General features: G+C 34.7%; 3 protein-coding genes across 3 annotated transcripts; 2 read left to right on the top strand and 1 right to left on the bottom strand.

Moving 5' to 3' along the window:
* Nucleotides 1-7,094: 7,094 nt before the first annotated feature.
* Nucleotides 7,095-10,959, top strand: LOC111005147 (PITH domain protein (DUF1000)). The gene is made up of 9 exons (XM_022276555.2): nucleotides 7,095-7,300; nucleotides 8,210-8,290; nucleotides 8,374-8,423; nucleotides 9,302-9,379; nucleotides 9,497-9,554; nucleotides 9,642-9,691; nucleotides 9,889-9,997; nucleotides 10,074-10,135; nucleotides 10,641-10,959. The coding sequence occupies exons 1-9, from the start codon at nucleotides 7,217-7,219 to the stop codon at nucleotides 10,681-10,683; spliced, it is 615 nt and encodes a 204-aa protein (XP_022132247.1). The 5' UTR covers nucleotides 7,095-7,216; the 3' UTR covers nucleotides 10,684-10,959.
* A 1,031-nt stretch (nucleotides 10,960-11,990) lies between these two features.
* On the top strand, nucleotides 11,991-15,355 carry LOC111004735 (ferrochelatase 1). Its single transcript, XM_022275903.2, has 8 exons — nucleotides 11,991-12,332; nucleotides 12,727-13,039; nucleotides 13,120-13,263; nucleotides 13,371-13,472; nucleotides 13,684-13,914; nucleotides 14,022-14,174; nucleotides 14,333-14,433; nucleotides 14,877-15,355. The coding sequence occupies exons 1-8, from the start codon at nucleotides 12,247-12,249 to the stop codon at nucleotides 15,190-15,192; spliced, it is 1,446 nt and encodes a 481-aa protein (XP_022131595.1). The 5' UTR covers nucleotides 11,991-12,246; the 3' UTR covers nucleotides 15,193-15,355.
* A 171-nt stretch (nucleotides 15,356-15,526) lies between these two features.
* Nucleotides 15,527-21,523, bottom strand: LOC111004734 (KH domain-containing protein). The gene is made up of 6 exons (XM_022275902.2): nucleotides 21,054-21,523; nucleotides 20,377-20,660; nucleotides 20,007-20,096; nucleotides 19,822-19,893; nucleotides 19,521-19,637; nucleotides 15,527-16,849 (listed from the first exon to the last, which is right to left on the bottom strand). Exons 1-6 carry the CDS (start codon nucleotides 21,409-21,411, stop codon nucleotides 15,692-15,694), a joined length of 2,079 nt encoding a protein of 692 aa, XP_022131594.1. The 5' UTR covers nucleotides 21,412-21,523; the 3' UTR covers nucleotides 15,527-15,691.
* Nucleotides 21,524-22,939: the final 1,416 nt, after the last annotated feature.

The raw sequence follows: 22,939 nt of genomic DNA, 5'->3' as shown, positions 1-22,939 counted from the left end.
TTTTATTATTAGTCTTGTTGGATTCTATTTAGCTTATAGTATTTTATTTGAAAAATTAAACTTGTTTACAATCAATTTTTATCTAGATTTTTTCATTTGGATGATTCTCGATTTTAATTGTGTTCTTAAAATTTAAACTTAGTTGACTATATTATCTAATATTTTCACTTTTTAAAAATACTACTAAATTCTTAACTTTTTTTTATTAGTTCAATGAAGGTGAAAGATTCGAATCGACGTTTTAATTGGAGATATATAAGGTACGTTAAGCAACTCTTAGCCAATTTAAAAAATGAAAAATAATAATAATTTTGGAAAGGAATTTTTCTTTTAATATTTATTTTGGTTTAGAAAAATGTTTTAAAATTTGAATACAAGATATCCTTTTATTTTGTGTTTATTATATAAGCGTGATTTCTAAATTAAATGCTCCTAATACGTGTGACTTCTGTTTTTAAAAATATCCATAAATAAAAAATAGAAATTATTATGAAAGGGACTTGAGCAACCCTAAATCAAAAGTTCGACCCAAGTTTTACAGTTGTGTGTTTTTTTTACCTGGCAAAAAAGAATATATATATATTTTTAAATATTATATTACAGGTATGAGAGCGTTAAATCAAAAACAGAAACGTATATATAAGATAGTAACTATGCTCAAGTTCTTTAATAAAACTATTGTTTAAAGGTTAAAATTTCCTTACACTCCTTAAAATTTAAACGTTTGACTTTGAATCGGTGAATCCATAACCATAATACTTAATACTTAAGTTTTCATGTCAATTTCTCAAAGTCATCATCATTCTAATATGTCTACGGAAATAAAGTCTATCTAAATCTTATTATATGTAAGTCTTTTTTTTAATACTTTATACTAATAGCAAATATCTCTTATTGGTTCAAGATGAGAGAGAAGTTAAAAGAGTAATTTTAATCATATGATATGTTTATATATAATTTTTTAATACAACCACTAATAATTAAGATTAATATCAACACAACTTAATTAGTTCAAATATAAGTCATCTATCAAAAAGATTGGAAGAATCCCCATCCAAAACTAAAAAATAAAACCCGCAAATAATTAAAGGGGATTTAAAAAGTTGATTAAAAAATACAATTTATAGATATTTGTGGTACTGTTTTAAAAGAAATAGCACATAATAAATAAATAAATAAATAAAAAAAGATCTTTTTGAAATAGACTATCGAGAGGGCGATGGAGCAATAAAGTCAAAGAGTTTTCTGCTAATACGCTACCTAGCAAGGCGAATCAATTCACTATCTATCATATCATTCATACGTAATCGCCATTGGCCATAGCTCTTTTGTTTCTTAATAAATAAACAAATTATGACGTAATTGTTCTGCCCATTTTTCCACAATGTAAGACTGGTCAACTAATAGATAAATGTAACTTTAAATATTTTGTGATAAATCCAAAATATCTATACATATTGTACTTGGTCTTAACATTAGTGATTATTAATAACAATGAGAGTGAATTCAATAATTAACTAATAGTTCAACTAATAAAATATTAATTACTGTAATAATAATGATGATCAACAATAAAAAAAATGACAATAACATATTAATGCTAGTACTACATTGAAAAAAGGTAATGTTCATAGAAATTATCAAAATATACCAATACGTTCAATAGACAGACACAATCGATTATTTAATTATGTGTAACGTCAATCCACTCATCAAAAAGGATCGATAATGATCTTATAGAAGTCAAAACCCTCGCTAAAGAAGCTGCTCTCCTCTCAACCTCGACATTAATGAAAATGGTTTCCATTGATCACGATCGAAACAAGGACGACGAATATTATCGAACAAAAAGCTTCGTATAACTATGAAAATTCCATTCCCTAATAGGTTGTGGCTCTAGTCTGGGAAGATTTTATATTATTTATTTATTGTAGTTATAACTTATAATAGATTGGCAACAAAATTAAATTTCAGAAATTGAATTGGAGATAAAGGGTATCTATGAATGTCCGAGGTGAATTTTTGGAAGATTTTTTGTATTTGTGGGGGAGATCGATCCCTGGGTCATGTGGGGGCCCGAACTCGTACGAGAGGGGGGTTGCTTGTAGTGTTGTGTAGTTGCATCAACTAAACAAGCAACTATGAGTGTATGACATGTCCAACTTCAATGTAACAATTTATGATTTGCATTGCGTCAAATCACTGCTCGTTAATTTTGATGGAGAAAATACATACATGCGCAGCGGAAGTGAGCAAGAATCGAAATAACAATCTAGATGCATAATACAACCTAGGATTAAACATGCATGATCATACATTATGATGCTTAAAGATAAGTAGAGAAAAATACAAACCTTTGTAGCTTTTCAAAAATCTTCAAATAGCTCCAATGAAGGACCACCAAGAGATCTTCCTAGCTATTCTCAAGGCTTGGAATAGAGTGGTGAGACTCTTTTTAGAGAAGGAAAAAATTAGAGAAAAGTGGAGCTAAAAGGAGTTATGTAAGCTTTTTGAAAACACATCAAATTGCCAAAGGTTCCAAGCGATCTTGATGTTTGAACAAAAGCCTTCTTAAATAGGCAAATTACATGCAACTCTTGCATGTCAAAGTTCACCAAAAAGCTTACAACACATATTCCACTCATGCATGACATGACTAAATGTCAAAATGCATGTCTAAGTTCACCAAAAGCTTACAATACACATTCCACTCATGCATGGCATGGCTAAGTGTCAAAAAGTGAATTTTTGAGATTATTTAAATGTTCCACTCAACAAGTTAGTGGAATTTTACACCAACTTGGTTAAAAACATTATTTTAATCTACTTTAGTCAACCTTTGACTTTCTCTGGTCAAAGTCAACTATTTGACTTTTTCCAAAATCCGATGTTTGATGAAATTCATGCCTCCGATTATGAATCCGCATTCATGATTTTAATATTTAAATCATATTTAAATATTTTGTCCAAATTTCTCAAATTGATATCATATATCAATTACTTAATCATATCTCATATGATTAACCTAATTCGTACGATTTGAATTATTCATTCAAATTATTCCAAGTTTATTCCTATATGAGCTAGCCAGGGGACCTTATGGACCTACAGATCATGAGCTCCAACGATCCGAGATTAACCGGTTAAACTCTTTAACCTAGTTAACCAACAATCGTTAACTACGCGGTCACTCCACTAAAGCCCGTAGCTGCACTCTCCTCACTGTAGATATATTATGTCCATTTGATATAACCACGATCGGTAAGTCGACCATTCACAGATTGTTCGTAATTACAGCTGGGTCAAAATACCGCTTTACCCCTGTAATTACCTCTTGTTCCTTAAGTCCCACTAATCATCTGATGAACAATGATTTGTAGTCCAACTATCAAATCAAAAAATCCTCTCAAACCTTTTGATGAGGGTGACGCCAATTGTTCAAGACCTGGATTCAGCCATTAAGAGAACAACCTCTCTACTATCCCAAAATTGGGTAGAAGTGAATTCCTTCTTGCATCCTATGTCCCTAGCTATCTACCGGGTCTTACCCCTGAAATGGGAGGCTTATTGAGCCAGCGCTGTTGAGCTGCTCTCACCCATGCAGATCTAAGGATAATCCTGAATAAACAGAAGTTCATAGTTAGCTCAGGATTAAAATCGAGTTACCTAGGCCATCAAAGTTGAGATAGTCAGTTTCAAACAGTAAACGGTGTTATAAAGTAAAAGTGACTATCTCATGGTCCGGTCTTATGCAAACTCTTTGCACGGGACACCCCCACTCGCATGACTTCACATGAACGAATTAGGATCACATCGTTTGTACTAGCTACAAAGTGGGTCGCATCCATAGTGTCCCCAGAATAAGGCGCCCAACCTTATTCCTATACTATAAACCATTTAGACTGTTAACTCAAACTTGATCCATATTTATGTCTCTTACATAGAGTTTGAGTCTCAGGTAACAGTCTAGGATCCTTTATTTTATTGGATTTAGATATAGTAAGAACATTTTATTGGATCAATAACTACTTATTGATTAAAACCTTCAATAACAACTTTATTGAAGGATAAAAGTATATCTGTCATTTTCAAACTATGAGTTTTAGGACATAAAACCCAACAAATTTATGATATGTTTGAAAGTGATTTTAGAATGTATTTGGGAGTGACTTTGATTTGTTATTGTCAAAATCACTTATCTATTATATTGATTATGATTGTCAAATTAGAATTTTGATTTTATGAAAACTTTATTTGATCAAGAAAATGACCAAGTGTGCGAAGCTCGACTCGGATTGAGATCTGCTCGAGGGATGAGCTGGATGGGAGACCTGCAAAACAGAATACACTCCGATGCTAAAGTCAGTAGCTGGTCGAACTAAACTCGAGAGAGAATCTAGTATTCGCATACTTGAAAGTGGAGTGAATGAGTCTATTTATAGGTAACTTCCCCAATAATCTTCCCGATAGCCCTTCAACGGTTCTTTAAGGTTGCCGTGAATCACGGCGCATTGTCGTGGAGCCTGGGGCTGAGCCGAAATGAAGTTAGGCGGGTCATCTAAATAGATGAGAATGGACCTTTATGGAGCTTGGTCGGCTCGGTCGTATAAACAAAACTGAGGTAAGGAAACTTCAAACTTATGGATAAAGGCCATGTGTACTTCTCATCACTCAATCGACGTGTGCCACGTGTAAGGTGGGAATCACTTCCAACAAACTTAAAATCACTTTAAATTTATTTGTAAGGTATTACTTGGACGGTGATTTTAGAAAATCAATTATACTTAAATTTCTTTTTTTAAAATCACTCATTTTACCATCACTCCCAAATATACTAAAACCTTTAGTATGTAGAAGTACTTAGACTAATAATTTTGAGAGTCAATAAAACACTATCATTGTTGTAGGTAGATGATCAACTACCACGTGTCAACATTCGAACACCTATTGTCACCCATATAAGGAAATAACTAGACACAACTCAGCATTCGGAAAAAAGTACTTGTACCTTGGCAATCCATGCAAAGTACTCAATCCATATTTTCCATCTCGATCGACCATTGAGAACATCTACTGGTGCAAACCACTAACAGAATCTAAGACAACACGCAGTGATTCTCGAGGCTATCGAATAGTCGCTGAAACTCTGTAGGAAGCTCACCTCTATAATTAGAGATCCTCACCTCATTTACTATGTATGCGAAACTATTCTCTCTCGAGCAATAAATCAGATGAGAATTGACTTGAGCGTCAGAGTTGTTACTCTCTTTTACATGTCCCTCCGTTCGTCAGTAACACCAGTCCGAGCTTTGCTGCAGACTTGATCAAAGAGCATTCTTCCTTGCTAGTTAGAATTTAGAATTTCTCAATAAATATAAAAGAGGTTTTTATTCTCGTATAGACATCTCAACGAACTATGTGGACATTCCTTAGCCAGATGACAACCTCTGAACTAATACTAAATATTACGTTGTAAGATGATTGTTTTTCTTTTCCTTACTAATTCATTTTATTGAAATTTGCAATGTTGAATAACAAGTTACTCACAGATGTATGCATGTGGTGTAGAAATACTTTGTGGTGAACACTTATTCGAACCAGTAGAATCAATAGTTTAGCATTTAGGCCATAAACATTTAGCAAAAACGAAATTCGGGTGTAAAAATGATTTTTATATAATCATTTTAATATTTAATTTCCACCTCCTTAAAATTATTTTTTACATAGGTAGAAGTGATTTGAATTATTAATGTTTGGTTATAAAGTAATTTTAAAATGATCAAATTACTAGAAAAATACATTATATTTAATAATAAATTCAGATACTTAAATTATTTTTATAATGAATGAATACCTTTACCTTTAATTTATTATTTTGTAGATATTAATATTTTTATTTATATTTTCTTTTTCACTCAACCATCATTCCTCCTCTTCAATATCGATGACAATTTTACGTCTCTTTATTCAATTTTACGTTTTTTTTCCTCTCATTTGAAACTTGGGCCTAGGAAGAAAGTTTGGGTTCCAAAACCCATTTGGATGCATGTCTTTACAAGAAGAGTATAAAATTTAAATTGATAATGGCTCTAGTTAAAAACATGCACACTATTTTTTATACTATAATTTTATCTTTGTTAATAAATTTTTAATATTAATAGACTTCACGTTATTTCTAATACGATAATAATGTGGAAAACAATAAACGAGAAGGAATATGGTATTCTCATAGTACCGTAAATTATCTCTAACTCATTTGTCATTTTTTTTAAAGAACTAACTCATTTGTCTTTGAAGAGTGATTCTCCATATCGCTACAAGATTAGTTAGATGCTATTAAGATATCTATTGCAAGAAGGTAACGGTTCTTTTGGCTAACGTCTCTTGAACTAATTTTATTTTTCTATTTTCTTTTTTCTTAAATTTTTAATCTCATTTTTTTAATAATAATTTTAACACAAACATTACATATGAGTTTTTTGAAATATTGTCAAAGTTTAGTAGTAAAAGATGTTTGTTCCATTTTACTTTTTTTATTTCCGAAGTAACTCTAATCAACTAGTACTATTTTGATGTGAACCTTTACTTTAGGAATAATTCGTCGAATTGCTGAGATCTAAAATAATAACATCACCTTTATATGATTCCTTATAGATACCTACATAGATATAGATATAAATCAAGAGCCATTAAAAATAGGGAAACTAAAATAAATATAAACTTAAATACAATAATAAAAATGAATATTTTGAAAACACATCACTAAAATAAATAAATAAAAACTGGAAGTACAAAGGTGCAAAATAAAATTTAAACGATTAAAATAATATCAAAATGACATTATTTACCATTTAACAAATTTTAGTAATTATTTTTACCAAGTTACTAAATTAGCATTGCCTCGGTGGACAAAGTATCTTAATTCTTCCTCCCCTGATATTTTGAACTTTTAAAAAATAAAAACAATAAGTATTCAATTGGAAAAAATAAATATATTTAAAATAAAATTGACAAATTTTAAAGATTAAAGAAAGATAAAATTATTGCAGCCATTGAAGATTGTAGGATTCCTCTTCCTTTTTGTTATGCTTTACGCAATCTTTCACGTTTAGAAACGACGTCGTTCTGTGAGGGAATCTGGCGCTTCCTTTTTTTGCTTCTCTAGAAATCTCCCCTGTTCGTCCCTCGTCTGGCCGTAGTCACTGGAGGCTCGAGGATGGCTTGCTTACACGATCACAGTTGCGAAGATCACGATTGTTCTTCTGATTGGTCTCTTTACAAGCACATAGATCTCCCCAGAGTTAGTTCAAATCCTCTCTTTTTCCCATCTGATCATTTAAAACTAGTTCGTTCGATCATTTTACAACGAGTATTTTGCAATTTCATGCTCCGGGCTTTGCAATTTCTTGCTGTCTTCATTAATTGCGGTGCTTAGAAATTTTTCGTGAATATTGCCCATGATCCTGGATCCTTATTCCTGTCATTGGCTATGTTTTCTCACATGCAAATTGGGTTTGTATTAATTACTCGTTTTCCAAGTTGGGCTTATACCTCAGCTATTTGGCAACAAGTTAATAGTTTAAACCTGCGTATTGAAGAGAGCTTGAAGATATTGAAATATGCGAGTGATGATCGTAGAATGCGTTGTAAGAACATCGATGATTAGGTATTAATGGGAATTGATAAACTTTTCTAGAGATATATTTGTAGCACAGAGCCGTTCTGGTGGGAGGTCTTTGCATTAGAGGAGTTCTTCAGTGACTTGAGTTAGGGTGAGATTTTGACGAAACTGATAGGATCTTTCCACGTATTTTTAGGCTAAAAGTAATGGCGAGGTTAGACTATGACTGAACTTGTTGAAACTGCATATAGTATAGATATTGTGTTTCTTTACTTTTGAGAATATAAGTTCTCTACAGTGCATTACTCATTCAATCGCACGTGCATGATGACGGTGCCTTCTGCTTACAGCATGTTGAATGTAAGCCTAACATGTGTGATCATTAAGTCACCTCCTGTGATAATAGCGGACGGGTTCAATTGATTTTTGTAAGTGATATTTATGGGAGTTCTTTGAACTACTTTTTTATCTTGATCCTGCTGGCTTTTAAATTGTAAATGATTCTGTTTTGAACCCTCACATACAATAACTTTTTTCCTATGAGGAATCAGTGTAAAATATTTATTTATAGCTTCTGTTATCTCTTAGGTTTCTGCTTTGAATGAGGCAACTCCAGGAAGCGTGAAATCTGTATTCAAAGCTTGGGAGGATCGGTTAAATTCCTCTGGGGTACTTAACCTTTATATCTGTGTGAATCATATAGCCTGTTGCTAAGATAATGTAGCCTCATGTAGTTCACTTTTTTATGACAGGATCACTTGGAAAGCAATGAGGGTGATCCTGAACTACTAGTTTTCATTCCGTAGGTGTCTTCTGTTAATTTTGGATTCTACCTATACCTAATACCTCAATAGCATGGGGATTTTCCTGATTGATATATACAGTAGTTGTAATGCTTATCAATAATTTACATTTAGTGTGATGATACTATGCTTGTGTATATAGTTTCTCAGTCAACAACATGATATGGAATTGGGATGGAATTTTTTAAAAATAAATTATTTTGTGATACCCTAACTTCTGATGACTTTTCCATTTTCTTTTATCTTTCAGTTAAATTCATGCCATTCCTAAATGATACCCATATGTACCAACTACTGCTAATAGTTAAGGCCTCATTTGATAACGATTTCACTTTTAGTTTTCTGTTTTTAAAAATTATGCTTGTTTCCTCACAATTTATTTTACCTTTCCTAAAATCACTAGCGAATTCTTAGCCAAAATTGAAAAGCAAAAACAAGTTAAAAAAAAAACTACTTTTTTAGTTTTTAAAATTTGGTTTAAATTTTGAAAATATATTAAAAAATGGATAATCAATCAAAGAAACACATAGGCAGTGGTAGTTTCTATAAGTTTTAATTTTAAAAAATAAAATAGTTATGGAATGGGGTTTAAATAATGTTCAGAAATTATGTCTTGTTCCTACTGAAAAGAGAAAAATATCTATGAATCAGTGTGCTTGTTGACTATTATAAAACTTGGTAAGCTGTTATGGCAAGAACAATTTAGTTATCTGATAATATCTTTTATATTTATTCACAAATACTTCTGTGCTTGTATATTTGACATACAAATACAAATATGGCTGCACGTTGTACATGTATGGTGTGCACTTTTTGTGTTCTGGGCCTACCTCCTGTTTCTTAAAAATTCATTACCTTGTATTTGATGTTTTATTAGATTTACGTCAGACGTTAAGATCAAAAGCATATCTATCATTGGTGGTTCAGATGGTACGAGTCCTTCGAAGATGCGGGTGTAAGTAAAGTCATCTGAAACTTTCTTACACTTGGTTTTCTATGTTATCTACTAAGATTCATCACTCTGCATTGGTTATTAAACTTCAATTATCTCATACTTTTCATTTTTAATTAGATTTATCAACCGAGAAGGTATTGACTTCTCTGATGCTCAAAGTATGCAAGCTGTTCAGGTACAGCCGATTAGCTTATCTGGTATACTTGATGGAGAAATTTTAACACCTAAACATATGTTGTAATGCATTTTGTATTATTTCTAGGAGTGGGATTTGGTTGAGAATTTTCAAGGAGTATTAGAGTACCAGACAAGGTAAGGATGCTTTGTAAAACATATCTTTCAAATCTTCTGAATGTTTGAATTGAGGGCAAAAAAAGTTGAGCATTATCTTTCCTCAGGTGGTTAAGACAGATAGTAAAACTGTAGAGTGACCACTCTCAACCTCTGAATTCCATTGCGTATTAGATTTCGTTTATTTTCTGACACAGCTAGTTTATATATGTAATCAGATATTCCAAATTTCAAAGTGTGGCAAATATCACTTTGCACTTTCCTGACAGTTATGGTGGTGACATGACTCAGATACACTATATTGGGTTGAAAGGTGAAGCTACACAGGTAAAGTTGTGACAAAGGATCCAGTTGATGATTTTGCTGGTTTTAAGTGACTAAATATCTTCATTTTGATCGACAGCTAAAGAGAGATGTTGTTGCAACAATTGTTTATGAAATCACCCCAAATCCTTCTGATCACAAGTAAGTGCCATTTCTTTTGCCGAACGGTATTGAATATCCTCTACTTGTAGTTTTCCTTCAAGAAGGCATTAAACTCGAGTGTTTTCTTAGTTCAATCTCCATGCTAGAGGATATTGCATTCATTATAGAACTACACATTCTCCTTCTGCATCTTTAGTTAATTTTCTCTCAAATTCTTGTCCTCTGGTTTTAACCCCATCCATGTACTTTTCCCTCAGCCTATTCGAGCACGCGCTCCTGCATTGAATTATTAACAGTTTATTATCTCTCGACAGTTATGGGATTTATCTAAGTCAATGAAAGTTCAATTTTATGATTAGCATAAAATTTGAGTGTGTTTCAAAGGGGATAAACTAATGCCAATGTTATATTCGAACATAGAGATTAAATTTCTTCATTTAATGTTGTTCCCATGTGTTTAGGTTGTCATATGAACTGTAATTTGTCATCTTCATTTTAGCACCCTTTCAGTCCCCTAAATGGTTAAGCTTGTGCTCGTGTGCAGGACTCAAGCTGAAGGTGGCGCCGGGTTTTCACATGTCGAATGAAGAAACATTTGCTATTCACCTGCCTTTCAGAAACATTCCCTCCGTATATATTATCTCTACTGGATGCTGAATCTTAACTATTTTGATTTGCATTTCTGCTTTTGTTTTTGTTTAGTGAGTGGAGAATCACACAGGGACTTGGAAAGAGAGACATATTGATGTTGATCGGACCTTGACCAAGCAATGTTGAACTGTTGAGACAAGTTTCAAATCTGTCCACTGTTCAAAACAAAGCTTACGGGTTTAAGTTTACAAAATTTATGACTCAGTTTTCGACTTTCTTTTTTCTTTCTTTTTTTTTTTGTGGAATTGGGAAGAACGCGTTTTTTCTCCCTCAACGAAGCGGGCAGTTTTGGTCAATTTTCGTACGAGAGAAGGTAAAAGAACGAGGGTTCAAATTGTCTCGGGGCTTTACGATATAAGGTTTATATGTTTCAGTCAAGCTTATACTTGGTTTTCAATCATCTACCAAAAAATTTTGATCTTGTCATCTTTAAAGAAAGTTCTTGCAATCCTTATAGTGATTGTTTATAACAACAATGAAAGAGGGAAGAGGGATTTGATACTCAACCATTACCCATTATTTTTAGCAGTTGAGTTATGTTCCTGCCGACCATAATCTTTATAGTGTTTATGATTTTAATAAAGTACGATACTAACTTTAGTTCATGAATTTTTAGATTTGTGCTTGACACATCATTCAATTTTAAAAAGTATTTAAGAGGTCCTTAAACTTTCAATTAAATATCTAATAGATTCATGAATTTTCTTTCGTTGAGTGTTAGACTTATTTGACATATTTTAAAATTAAATTAATAGATTTGTTAGACATAAAGTAAAGTTCATGTCTAATAGAATCTTAAACTTTTAATTTTGTGTTTTTGTGAATTCTAAACCCTAAGGATTATTAAACACAAAATTAGAAGCTGAAAATCTATTAGACAGGGAACTAGCCACAGGTATAATTTGTCTTCTAAAAAAATTATTTTATCATCTTTAAGAAAAGATTCTCCACAATCCTGATCTTCGCCTCCAGTTCAATTTTTGTTCGTTAGGTGAAGGGCATATGTATCTTTTCATAAGTGGTAAATTTGGTAAATATTTAATTAAAATGTTATAGTTAGGTAAATACGTGCCATTATTAATTGAAAGATGAGGTGGCTAACAAAAAAGCAAAAAAAAAAAGAAACCCAATTAATTAAAACTTAAAAAGGCCCAATAATTTGAAGCTTCAGAGGGACCTCCTTCTACTCGTAGACGTAAATGCGAAGACTTTTCAACAAAGAAAGCGACTTCGAGAAAATATGATGGTGGGTGGCGTTTGCAATGGCAATTAGCGACTAATCAAGAGTTTCCCAGATCTTTCCTTCCCCCAATTTTGACTTTTCTTTCTTTTTTCTCCTACGGATTCAACGTTTTCAATCCACAAGAACGATTTTATAATCGAGATCGTTTCAGAGAATCAAGTGCTTACTCATTTCTATCTATATTGAACTCTGCTCAAAATTTTCTGGGGTTTTAGGGGGCTTTGGATTTTGATAGTTTTTGCAAACTTTTGACGCCATGGACGCGACCTCATGCTCTGGCGCTCTGTTCAATATGAAGCTTGCCGGTTCGAATGTCCTCAATTCGGATCACAGAGTTTCGACGTAAGTTGTCTTATATATCACTTATGCGTTCCTTTCAGGCTTCACTTGTGTTTGAGATTGATGATCAGACTATTAAGTCACCTTTTTGTGGATGAATTTGTTGCTTCGGAAAGTAGATTTCGGTTTTATATTATTGGATGAAATTACGACGTGCTGCAATGTTCGTGAGGCATATGAATTTTGTTCTACATATTTAGAATTAAGTTTCCTTCGCTCGATTGAGTCCTGTCTGTGAAAACGCTGGTGAAGCTGTGAGGATTGTGATAACAGGAGTTGAACGTTACTTATCTTTTAGTATGGTGGGAGATGGCAAGTGAAATAGATTATTTATAGAAGTTTTTAGGTATTTGATTGTTAAAGTTAAAAATTCAACGTATGCTTTTTCGTCTTTCAGGCTGTCGTTCAATTCCTCTGGAAAATTGCAAGTTATTGATAAGTCTGTATCTCAAGGACTAGTAGTTTCTTGTTCTGGCTCTAATGGTCACAGAGAAGTAATGCAGGGGTTACAGCTTTCTGGCCCCATTGAGAAGAGAAGCCGTCCTGGACGTGCATTTTGCTCAGTACGAACTTTCACCAATGGTGAATTTGCTTTAGAATCTCCCTCTCAGGCAGTGGAAGACAAGGTTGGAGTTCTGCTCCTGAATCTAGGAGGGCCAGAAACGCTTGATGATGTTCAGCCATTTTTGTATAATCTATTTGCTGATCCGGTAACTTAGTTAATTTTATATGTCTAGCCTCAATAAAATACCAGTGTAAACCAGTTCTCACTCCTTTTTATGAAATATAGGATATTATTCGGCTACCAAGGTTATTCCGTTTCCTCCAAGAGCCATTGGCAAAACTAATTTCTACATTTCGTGCTCCCAAAAGCAAAGAAGGGTATGCTTCAATAGGAGGTGGCTCACCTCTGCGTAAAATAACAGACGAGCAGGTTGATTGACCTCCCTCTTATGTCCCTCTTCTTGTTCATTATGGCATATGCCCTGCTGGGCATAAAACAAATGTTCAAAGATTTATAATTTGTGAATATTGTTTCAGGCACAGGCTCTTAAAATGGCTTTGGAAGAGAAGAACATATCTGCTAATGTCTATGTTGGAATGCGCTATTGGTACCCTTTCACAGAGGAAGCAATTCAGCAAGTATGTTCTACCTTTTCTTTATTCCCCTTGCCTTCTAATTTGGATGGAGGGGAAATTTTAAACTTACTGCTGACCATGTGTATTATCTTTCTTATAACATGTCTGTATCTTCAAACATTAGCTATGTATTTTAAGCATTGTCTGAACTTTGAAGTTCTTAATCGTCACACTGAAGTTAAATATTGGTGGTACCTTTTGCTGTGTGCGGCAGATCAAGAGAGATGGGATTACAAGACTTGTGGTGCTGCCACTGTATCCACAGTACTCTATTTCTACAACTGGGTCCAGTATTCGTGTTCTCCAGAAGATTTTCAGTGAAGATGCGTATCTCTCAACATTGCCTGTTTCAATTATAAAGTCCTGGTATCAACGAGAAGGGTATATTAAGTCAATGGCTGACTTGATTCAGACAGAGCTGAAGAATTTTGTCGAACCTCAGGAGGTACTTTATTGTTGCTGATACTGATTTTAGAGAGATACTTAAGTTTTATGCTGAAACTGGGTCGTTCAAGTGGATTTGTTCTTAACGTGGCATCATTTGGACTTCAGGTCATGATTTTCTTTAGTGCACATGGGGTTCCCGTCAGTTATGTTGAGAATGCAGGAGATCCATACAAAGATGAAATGGAGGAGTGCATCTACCTAATTATGCAAGAGTTGAAAGCCAGAGGAATTGGAAATGAGCATACTCTTGCTTACCAGGTTAGTAATAGATTTTGCTTGGCTTCTTATCTTTTTCTTGCTTTCCAGAAGCATGTTGGACTGCTTTCCAACTAGTCCGCGATGCTCTATCATTTTATTTCTTTATTCCAAAGTTCATGCGCATGAATTTTCATTTATGTTTATGTATATATGTTCAGAGCCGTGTTGGGCCTGTACAATGGTTGAAGCCATACACAGATGAAGTTCTTGTTGAGCTTGGCCAGAAGGGTATTAAAAACCTCTTAGCCGTTCCAGTGAGGTATGGTTTATTCATAACAATGAAAGGATGACCTATTATCGATATGCTGATTTGTATGTCCTGTTTTAAATTATATTCATCATCTTGGTTTTTCAGTGAACAACTATGTACACATCTGACCTTAGAGTGAATATTAGTGGGATAAACATTCATGTAACAAGTAAATTTGGCAAAATCCCACCTTACTTGGATGTTTGTAGAAACTGTTTCTGCAGAAGTAAAGTAAAAGCCAACTATTTCCTGCTTTAAAATAACCAAATTATTTGACTTGCTGTGGTAAGTGGTAACAATGTCTTTTAAAATAAGCATTATGATGTTTTAACGAAGATGGGGAGGGGAAAATGTTTCAGTAAAGTTCGAAATTTTTTAACATTTCTACCTTGTTTTCTGTATTGTTGAGTTTGTAATGTGTTTATAGTAATTTTACGTGTTTGTTTTCCCAGCTTTGTGAGTGAGCACATTGAGACACTTGAGGAGATAGACATGGAGTATAAACACTTGGCGCTTGAATCTGGGATTGAAAACTGGGGGCGTGTGCCTGCCCTCAACTGCAAATCTTCGTTCATTTCGGATCTAGCCGAAGCTGTAATCGAAGCCCTTCCATCAGCCACCGCATTGTCGCCCCACTCAAGCTCCGCAGATGCATATGGTCGTGATCCTTTCCGATATGCTATCAAAATGCTATTCGGCTCAATTCTCACATTCATCTTGCTCCTCTCACCAAAAGCATTGCAGGCGTTCAAGAATAATTTCATCTAAGACTAGAATATCTTAGTGTTGCTAAGATTGAGAAAAAATATTGAATTTTTGGGCATGGGTTCGAAGTTGGAACTAAAAATTGACTTTTACCTTGAAGGAAAGTAGAAATTGACTATGGCATAGAGATATACTTCGCTTTATACAACTTTTGTATTTTAGGCCATTCACAGTTGCATTAACGATACCATTGGCACTCAATAAAAATGAAGCTTTCAGGATCTCAAACAATTGGTCTTCGCCTCTCTGATTCATTAGTGAATTATCTTCTGAGAATTGGCCTTTAGCCATAACATGACGTAACAGTGGAGAGGAAAAATGCAAGTTAAAGATGAAATGACAAAAACTCCATCAACGTTTTAACCATACCAAAACCAAATACAGTAAAGAATTCAGACATTAATAAGGTCTCGTAACACACTACCCGACCTAACAAAAACTATCCTTGGGAACCAAGTAAACTGGTCTCTGCAACAGACATTTAAATGGACACATACATTTATCAACTTTTTGGTGATGCTTTTGCAACACCGCTTTGTGGCACCGTCTGAGCAGCCGATGCAGAATCATAGCCCCCACGAGCAGCCCCACCTGCATTACTTTCAGAAGAATATGGGGGCTGAGGGTAACCAGCACCATAAGAGGTGTTATAAGTTGGTGGAGCTTGCCCGTAACTCGACTGGTTTGTCGGAGGAACGCTATAAGGCGGTGGTGCAAACCCTGGCTGAGCTGCAGAACCATAACCGGATGGTGGGGCACGTTGAGAACCAGAATCCGGTTGAGTGTATCCAGTTGCAGGTGGCTGAGAACTGGAATATCCAGGTTGTGCATAGCCACTTGGGGTGGTCGGCGACTGAGTGCTCTGACCATAAGCTGGAGGATTTGCAGGCTGTTTTTGAGTTTGAGGAGGTCCATACCCAGCTCCATACCCAGTTTGAGCAGCTTGTTGATTACCATAGCCGGTTTGAGAAGGTGCAGTCATTCCATACCCTGGCTGAGTTGGTGGAGGGTAACTCCCTGGGTTAGGGCTAGGCTGTTGATTTGCAGCATAACCTTGCTGGCTCACTGAAGAGGGTTGTGAAGGAGGGACTGTCTGTGATGAGTCCGCCTGAGATCCATATGAAGTGTGCCCATCTTGGGCCGTGTTGGCCACATTACCATAGTTTGCAGCAGAACTATAACCTTGCTGATCATATGTAGGCGGCTGGCCATAACCAGATTGAGGTGCATGGTATCCACCACCATACCCATCTTGAGCATAGCCCTGTTGATTATAAGTAGAGGCTTGTTGTTGACCATAACTGTAACCACCACTGTTGTCTCCTGTAGCACCAGGACCTCCTGATGTCTGCTGTTGCTGAGGAGGCTGCTGACTATAGTAATCATAACCACTTCCCTGTGAAGCGGGTTGATTTGGTGGAACAGATGACTGGTCCCAATTGGAAGGATATCCACCCGATGCCGATTGTGAATAACCTTGGAAAGGAGGTTGTGGCATGTTATACTGAGATGAAGGACCCGAGTATCCACCTTGCTGTCCATAGCCATAACCAGGTTGCTGCATTGGTGGAGCCCCAGGAGGGCCCCAACTTGTAGGTGGTCGAGCTTGATAACCTTGCTGATTGTATCCTCCTGACATAGTCGAATTTCTCACACGATTCTGAAAAAAAACATGATGCATAGAAACCAAGGTGAATCATTCTCAACTTAACCGAGACAACAAGAAGGGGCATAATAATACGATAAAGGCACAACAGTCATACGTAAAATGGAAAGAAGTCAAATCTGAAATCAAGGCGATCTGAAAAACCATAGTCAGTATATTATGTAGAGGGAGGATTAAAGGAGCTTATACTGCATTAGGAAGAGTATAAAACACCAACATACCGTACTGGATGATGAGTTATTGAGTTACTCCAGCAGAAGCTCAACCTCTCCCTATTCGAAGTGAATGGGTGCAAAGAGAACCACACGACTACAAAAGCTTTTACACAACAGAATATATGAACTTAATTGCCCCAAGAGGCAAACGAGTTCATAGCAAAGCACAACAAAAGCAATGTCTTCCCAATTATCAAATCTTTTATAGAAGAATCATCTAGCTGAGTATCAAATCAAACTAAAACTAAAAGACTCTATGGAATAGAAAATCTCCAGGCGAAGTGAAATCATCTTGCTATACAAAGATTTTTACCACATTATTGAAAAGAAATATATTTTCAGAAAGGTTGAGAAAAAACGTGGATAATGAGAAGAAACTCATTGACATCATATACAGATCTTTGTAGGACAATGAAATATATCCACATGAGAAGCAAATAAAAATGGCCCATAAAGAATGAAATAAAAAGTATTCTTCAATAACAATACAATATAGGCCAATTTATGTCAAAAACTTCAAAATAATTAATAATTTGATTGGTCATCTTTTCAGTGGGTAAACATAATAATATCTTGCACGCTAAACCAGGATGTACCCAAAAGACGAACAAGATTAGAGACAGCAGTCTTTGCCAACGAATATCCATCAAACGCAACTCAATGAACAATCAGAGTTGATGTTGTAACTAACATGAGCAATTTACCAAAAATATCATGAGCAATTTACTAAAAATAAACCCACCTGTCTAGAAATAGGCTGAAGTAACTTCACGAATGGTTCACAGAGCAAATAAGCAATTATGAGAGTAAATTTTGACAGACTAAAAGTTGAAACCCTCCATCAAATTAAACCACCAGAAAAAGAATGATGGTACGGTAAGGTGAATTTTCAAATTTTACTAATGACCTTGTATATCCAACAAATAAACCTGCAACTTCTCTCCACATCATCACTTTATATCATTAGAATATGGGATTCAGAACCATACCAGAGCAATGCTGAGAGAACACCAACATAAAGGATTCCATGTTGGTGTCACTAATGGTCCAATAACCCTAACCCTACAATAGTTCCCAATAACAATATCAGTTGCAGGATACATAATTAATAAGCACATGTGACGGTTGAACAGGCCATAATCCCAACAATATAACGCTTAGATATAAAACCAAGAATAATACCAAATGGGCTGCAGACATCTTAAATAGGAGAGATATCATATAACCTTAACAACCTAACAAAGAGTAATATTGACTGATAAACTGAATATCCAAAGGAGCCAGCATATCACCAATGGGAACCTTTCTGATACAACAATCACTCTTCAAACATTTACTAGGCAATTCAATCTGTAAAATAACTTCACCTCTTTCCAAACCCCAGAACCTTATGTCCTCCATACCTCTGCATCAATGGATATATAGAATAAACAATTGCAGACATAATAAGAATCCAGATCGATTATGGGTAAAAGACCTCAAGTCTATCTTAACCTATAAGAGATCCAAAAGTATAACAGGTTGGAAAATTCCAATGCTTCTAATTCCTTGAGTGAAACTACAAACCAGCATTGATTCGGTAGACCTATGAAGGGACGTCCTCAAAGTCAAAAGTAAGCACAGTGAGTGCACAAACCTCCTTACGGCCCTTCCAAAGTTACTGTTCGACAATTAAAATAGTGAAACTGCTAGTGCATGCTAGCAGCATTAGCAATAAAATGATTTTGCAGACTTCCACATGCAGCAACATTTCATTATTGTTAAAGGAATAAAAAAAACCAAACTCTGGGCATCTTATATAGTGTCTAATCCAAATGTCATAGAAGATCCAGTATATTAGCAGAGTAACATTTATTAGAAAGGGGAAAAGTATTGTTAGTGAAGAAAAATATATCAAAATTTTGTTGACTCCAGTTGTACAACTATATAACATAGAGACAATGAGAAGAAACAATGTCAGAACTATTTCCTCCAAAAAGAATCAGCAGCATTAATTTGAAAAATAATTGACATAAAAAAAATTAAATAAACAAGGTAAATCTTAACAAGAATGTGACTGAAAAATAGCATTTCAAAAGGGAACTCATAAACAGCACATTTAGTAATCTACATAGTGTCATTGCAGTATGAATCTGGACAAAAATTAAAGGTAAACAAACAATTGAATGTCCAATCGATACCATAAGTGCATAATGATAACAACTTGGAATTGAGGTAGGACCCTAAAATTTAAAAATTTGAAGAATTTAAAGAACCAAAGGAGTTTCAGAATAGGATGGCATCCTTGCATAAAAAATTATAAAAATAACCAAATCCAAGCAGGAAAAGGACCATTATAAGCATCTCATTAAAAAAGTAACACAAATATCCATGGAATTAGATGTCAACTGGATATTAGTCCCTACAACAAGGCATAATAGTCTTAATGGAACCAAAATCTGCAAACGCACCTCACTGATCACTTCATTAACCAATTGTTTTGCTGACTCAATCTGTTCACTTGAACCATCAATCTGCAAGGTTCTTTCCATAGATGTATCCCCAGGGGGCAAGTGCAAAGGAATAACCTGAGAAAATTAGAATAGACAGTCCCATGTTTAGCAAATTCAAAACAATCATTTACATTAAATGAACAAAAAATGAAAAGTAGTTACAAAATTGAAAGGCATAAAATGGTAGGAACATTTTGGGATGACTTCTGAAGGACACATGAAAAAACAACAACAGAATATATTTAAAGCATGAACAGACCTGAATGCGTGCTCCAGTCCTTGCTTGCATACTTTTGATTGTTTCACCACCTTTACCAATAACCAAGCCAACCTGGACAAAGAACATAATAAAAATTAGAGGTTCCATAAATAAACAAGAATTCTGTTCTCAGAAAAGATAAAAAATAAAAAATAATTGGAAGTTCCAAAAAATATTTTAAGAACCTTATTATTAGGAATTTTCATAACAAACTGCTCAGATCCTGATGGACCAGTTAATCTTCGCGATACTATGCCAGAACCTCCAGATTCAGCCTGTTTCAAATGTTAAATTAATGAGACAAAAACGATTTTTAGCCAAGTTATAATCCTTACCCTTCCACCAACTTCAATTAAATCAGATTATAAATGCAAATTATAAATATAATATTTCCAATAATATGAAGTTATTGGTAGAAAGAAAGGTAAGGTGATAGTTCATCCGTTATCCAACCCAATGTATTGCTACACAGCATGCAGATATTTCAAAGCGAAGACCATACGAAAATGTTGATATAGCACCCCCAAGATACACTGCAGTTTGAAGAAGACCAACCTCAGAAAGAACGTCATTTATCAGCTGCTCAGCCTTAGAAATTTGATCAGGAGTACCCATTAGCTCAACCATCCGGGTAGTTGAATTGGGATCTGCATCCATGTCACGAGTAACTTGGATTTTTGCCCCAGACTGGAGCTGAAGGTACTTGATGGTCTCTCCACCTTTACCAATAATCACACCCACTCTACCATTTGGAATATCAATTTTCTTGCTTGTCCCTTGGAATCCATAGGAAACAGGTATTGCCGAAGGAGCCGAACTTGACATATGAGGCTTCAGGTCTGCATCCACGCAAATCAAGGTCACAAAACGCGCATTCAATTATGGCACAATTCTCGTTTTTAAAATAGGGGTAAAAGACCATATGAACAAAGTCATTCACTAAACATCTATAGGCGTCCATGGAACAGACAGAAAGGTTAATTCATATAGCTACTACTGAAGTCCCGAAACATTAAATCCCACGAGCTCTCATTAGTACTGAGAGTTTAAACTCAGCTCGCGGACACGAGGCTATACCAAAGGCAATATCAAAACTGCAAACTACTTGGCTTAAAGAAAGCTTTATCTATACAACTGAAGTAAATCGTGAGTACTAGACCAAGCACTATGCAATCTCCTGAGCACATAAAACCACGAAAAATTAAAGAGTGAGAGAAGAAGACAATCGTGACCTGGACCAGAACTAAAACCCTTGTCGTAGGAATCAAACCCGCCGCCGTTCTCGACCCTGGGGCGCTTGGCATCAGCCCCAACACCAGGGCCAGCACCGGCCGCCACGCCGCCGCTGGAGATAATCAACCGAGAGGCAATCTCCTGAGCACGCTGCTTAGCAAGCTGGATCTCGTCCATAGGGGGCGGGACGTTGTTGTACGAAGGAGGGGGAGGATGTGCGGAATCAGAAGAGGGAGAAGTGATCGGGGCGGAGAAACCAGTGGGGCGGCGCGTGAGCATGGGTGGAGGCTGGTCCTCGTACTTGCGCTTGTTGGATGCAGTATCAGGAGCAGATGAATACTGCGCTTCGTCAGCCATTGCTTAGCGTCTGAGAGAAAACCCTAGAAGACGAAGAAGAAGAAGAACAAAACTGGAGGCGATAAAGAGGATGGGTTTTTCTTTATAAATGACCCCTTAGCCCTTACTCCGCGTGGGGAATATATATAGTATGCCGCTCCCACTCTGGATATTTTTCGCATCCTAAGAGGAAAAAGTATAATATGTTAAATTATAAATTTATTCGCTCAACATAAGGAAAAAATAAAAGGTATCAAATAAGGGCATATTTGAGAATAACGTTGAAATGAACGATTTTACCTCTCACTTTATGAAAATGATTTCTATATAATTATTTTAATATTTGGTTTTACATTTTTCGAACGATTTTTATATAATTAAAAATGATGTTAGAATGATTAATATTTAAAATTTAAAGAGAGAATTTCACAATTTTTAAAGAGAAATAAAAATTATAGAGGGTAAGAGATAAAATTTTTTAAGGAAGAAATTAACTCAACAGGATACGATAACTAAAATTCTAGAGAATACAAAAATTTTAGAGAAAACCAACAAAATTATAAATAAATAAAGTTAGAGAATGAAAAAAATTAGAAAAGACAACAAAAAAAAATCAAAATTTAAGGTGAATAAAGAATCGTTTTAAAATTTAAAACAATAACCATTTTAAGAATTAATTATCTATTAATTTTGTTGGTAAAAAATCAATTAGAAAATCAAAGTAATTGACATAAATAATCATTCAAAATAATTCATAAATCTTTGTCCAATGCTACACCTTCTGTTTTAAAATGAAATTGTTTTAGAACCAAATTGATTTTTGTATGAGTAAAAGTGAATTATTCATACCTAATATTGTTAACTTGACTAAATTTTATTTATTTATTTATTTTTGTTAACTCCAACTTCTGGCAACTATTCGATTAAAAAATTACTTTATTATAATATGTCAAATGAAACTTGCCACTTGGAATAAATTTGTTGGATTTAGAAACGAAGAGGGTTATATGGAAAATTTTCAAAAATTTTGGGGAGGCATGGATGAAGGAAATTAAGAGTAGATTTATGGCACATTTTCGAAAGCTTAGGGCTAGTTAATGAGCGAAGGAAATTGGCGGTGGATTTTAGGGCAACATTTTGAGCCCGCGGGGAGCAGAGGAAATAGAAGAAGAAATAAGGGGGAAATAAATAATGCCCTGCAACAAAAAAACTCTATGATATAATGTCGATATGTCATGAATATTTTTCTTTTATCAAGTTTATAAACCTGTTTTCCTTTAATTTTTAGTACAATAAATGAAGGTGAGAGAATTCAAACTCATGACTTTTTAGTCAAAAATCAATGTCAATTACTACTTAACTATACTCATACTGGCTAAATTTATAGATGAATAGAGATAGAAAGTTCAAACATGATTATTTAAGAAAAATCAAAGATTAAAATATACATTTTTAGAAATTCAATGACTAAAATTGAAACTATCCCAAACATTTCAAAATGTAAAACCAACCAAGAAATCATTATTTTTTGAATCAACACGTTATCTCA

This window comes from Momordica charantia, assembly GCF_013281855.1.
Source record: "Momordica charantia cultivar OHB3-1 chromosome 8 unlocalized genomic scaffold, Mcharantia_2.0 BLBB01000008.1, whole genome shotgun sequence".
Taxonomy (NCBI): domain Eukaryota; kingdom Viridiplantae; phylum Streptophyta; class Magnoliopsida; order Cucurbitales; family Cucurbitaceae; genus Momordica; species Momordica charantia.
Note: the sequence above shows the minus strand (reverse complement) of the source record. Positions and strands in the feature narration are given on the sequence as shown.